Source organism: Octopus bimaculoides, chromosome 16 (genome assembly GCF_001194135.2).
Source record: "Octopus bimaculoides isolate UCB-OBI-ISO-001 chromosome 16, ASM119413v2, whole genome shotgun sequence".
Lineage (NCBI taxonomy): Eukaryota > Metazoa > Mollusca > Cephalopoda > Octopoda > Octopodidae > Octopus > Octopus bimaculoides.
This window is the reverse complement of record NC_068996.1, coordinates 47,778,398-47,779,524: the sequence shown is the minus strand read 5'-3', so window position 1 is coordinate 47,779,524 and position 1,127 is coordinate 47,778,398. Positions and strand designations below refer to the sequence as shown.

The following is a 1,127-nucleotide window of genomic DNA, read 5'->3' as shown; positions in this document are numbered from 1 at the left end:
AATGTTGAAGTGAATCAAAAGGTTTTTGTGTTTCTTAAATGGCTTATAAACACCTTCCACGCTGCAATTGTTTTTGTTCCAGCACACGATCTCAGATCAGGTCACTTGCTATGCAAGTACATCCCTATATGTATGTATATATATATATATATATATATATATATATATATATACAGGAGCACTCCATCAGTTACGGCAATGAGGGTCGAAACTGATCCGATCAACGGAACAGGCTGGTCGTGAAATTAACGTGCAAATGGCTGAACACTCCACAGACACATGTACCTTTGATGCAGTTCTCAGGGAGATTCAGCATGACACTGAGTATGACAAGGCTGGCTCTTTGAAATACAGGTACTACTCATATTTGCCAACTGAGTGGAGTGGAGCAACATAAAATAAAGGTCTTGCTCAAGGACACAATGTGTTGATGTGAATTGAACTCACGACCTTACAATTGTGAGCCAAATGCCCTGCCCACTCAGCCACGTGCCTTCTTATACAGTGTCATGTGGTTTATGTATATGTAACACATATACAAAGGGCATCCAGCTGTAGAAACTCTGTCAAATCAGATTAGAGCCTGGTGTAGCCATCTGGTTCACCAGTCCTCATCGTCCAACCCATGCTAGCATGGAAGGTGGACGTTAAATGATGATGATGATGATGATGATGATATGCCAACGTGCCTTAAATGATATGACTGTCATGATTGTTCTGTGATATAAATGTTTGCTTTAATACCTGGTCTTGGATCAGTTCTTTTGTCCAAACAAGCTTAATTCTGAACCTTAACTTTATTTACTATTATTCATTCTCATAAAATTTCTCTCTCTCTTGATTTTTCAGATTCTGAGTTCTAACACTGAATTTCACTTCAAGCACCGTGCCGTACCTCATGCTAGGAAACGGAGAAGTTTATCACACACCAGGTCTTTGAAAACGTATCCACAGGTAAGTTGACTTTAAATGTTTTTACTTACATTAAAAGAAAACCCATTTATTGAATCTCCTTCATTTTGGTTTTAAGTTTGGATTAAAAACTGCAAGAATAGATGCAGGTGTGGCTGGGTGGGAAGGAGTTTGCTTTCTAACCAGAATGGTTTTTAGATTCTCTTTCTCTCTGT

At 38.7% G+C, this 1,127-nt stretch overlaps 1 protein-coding gene across 1 annotated transcript in view; it reads left to right on the top strand.

The window, feature by feature from the left end:
• LOC106876825 (neuroendocrine convertase 2) overlaps nt 1-1,127 on the top strand; it is a 304,096-nt gene that overhangs the window by 67,593 nt on the left and 235,376 nt on the right. The window contains exon 2 of the mRNA XM_052973735.1: nt 850-954. Coding sequence (XP_052829695.1) covers nt 850-954 — 105 coding nt within the window. The remainder of the gene's footprint in view (nt 1-849; nt 955-1,127) is intronic.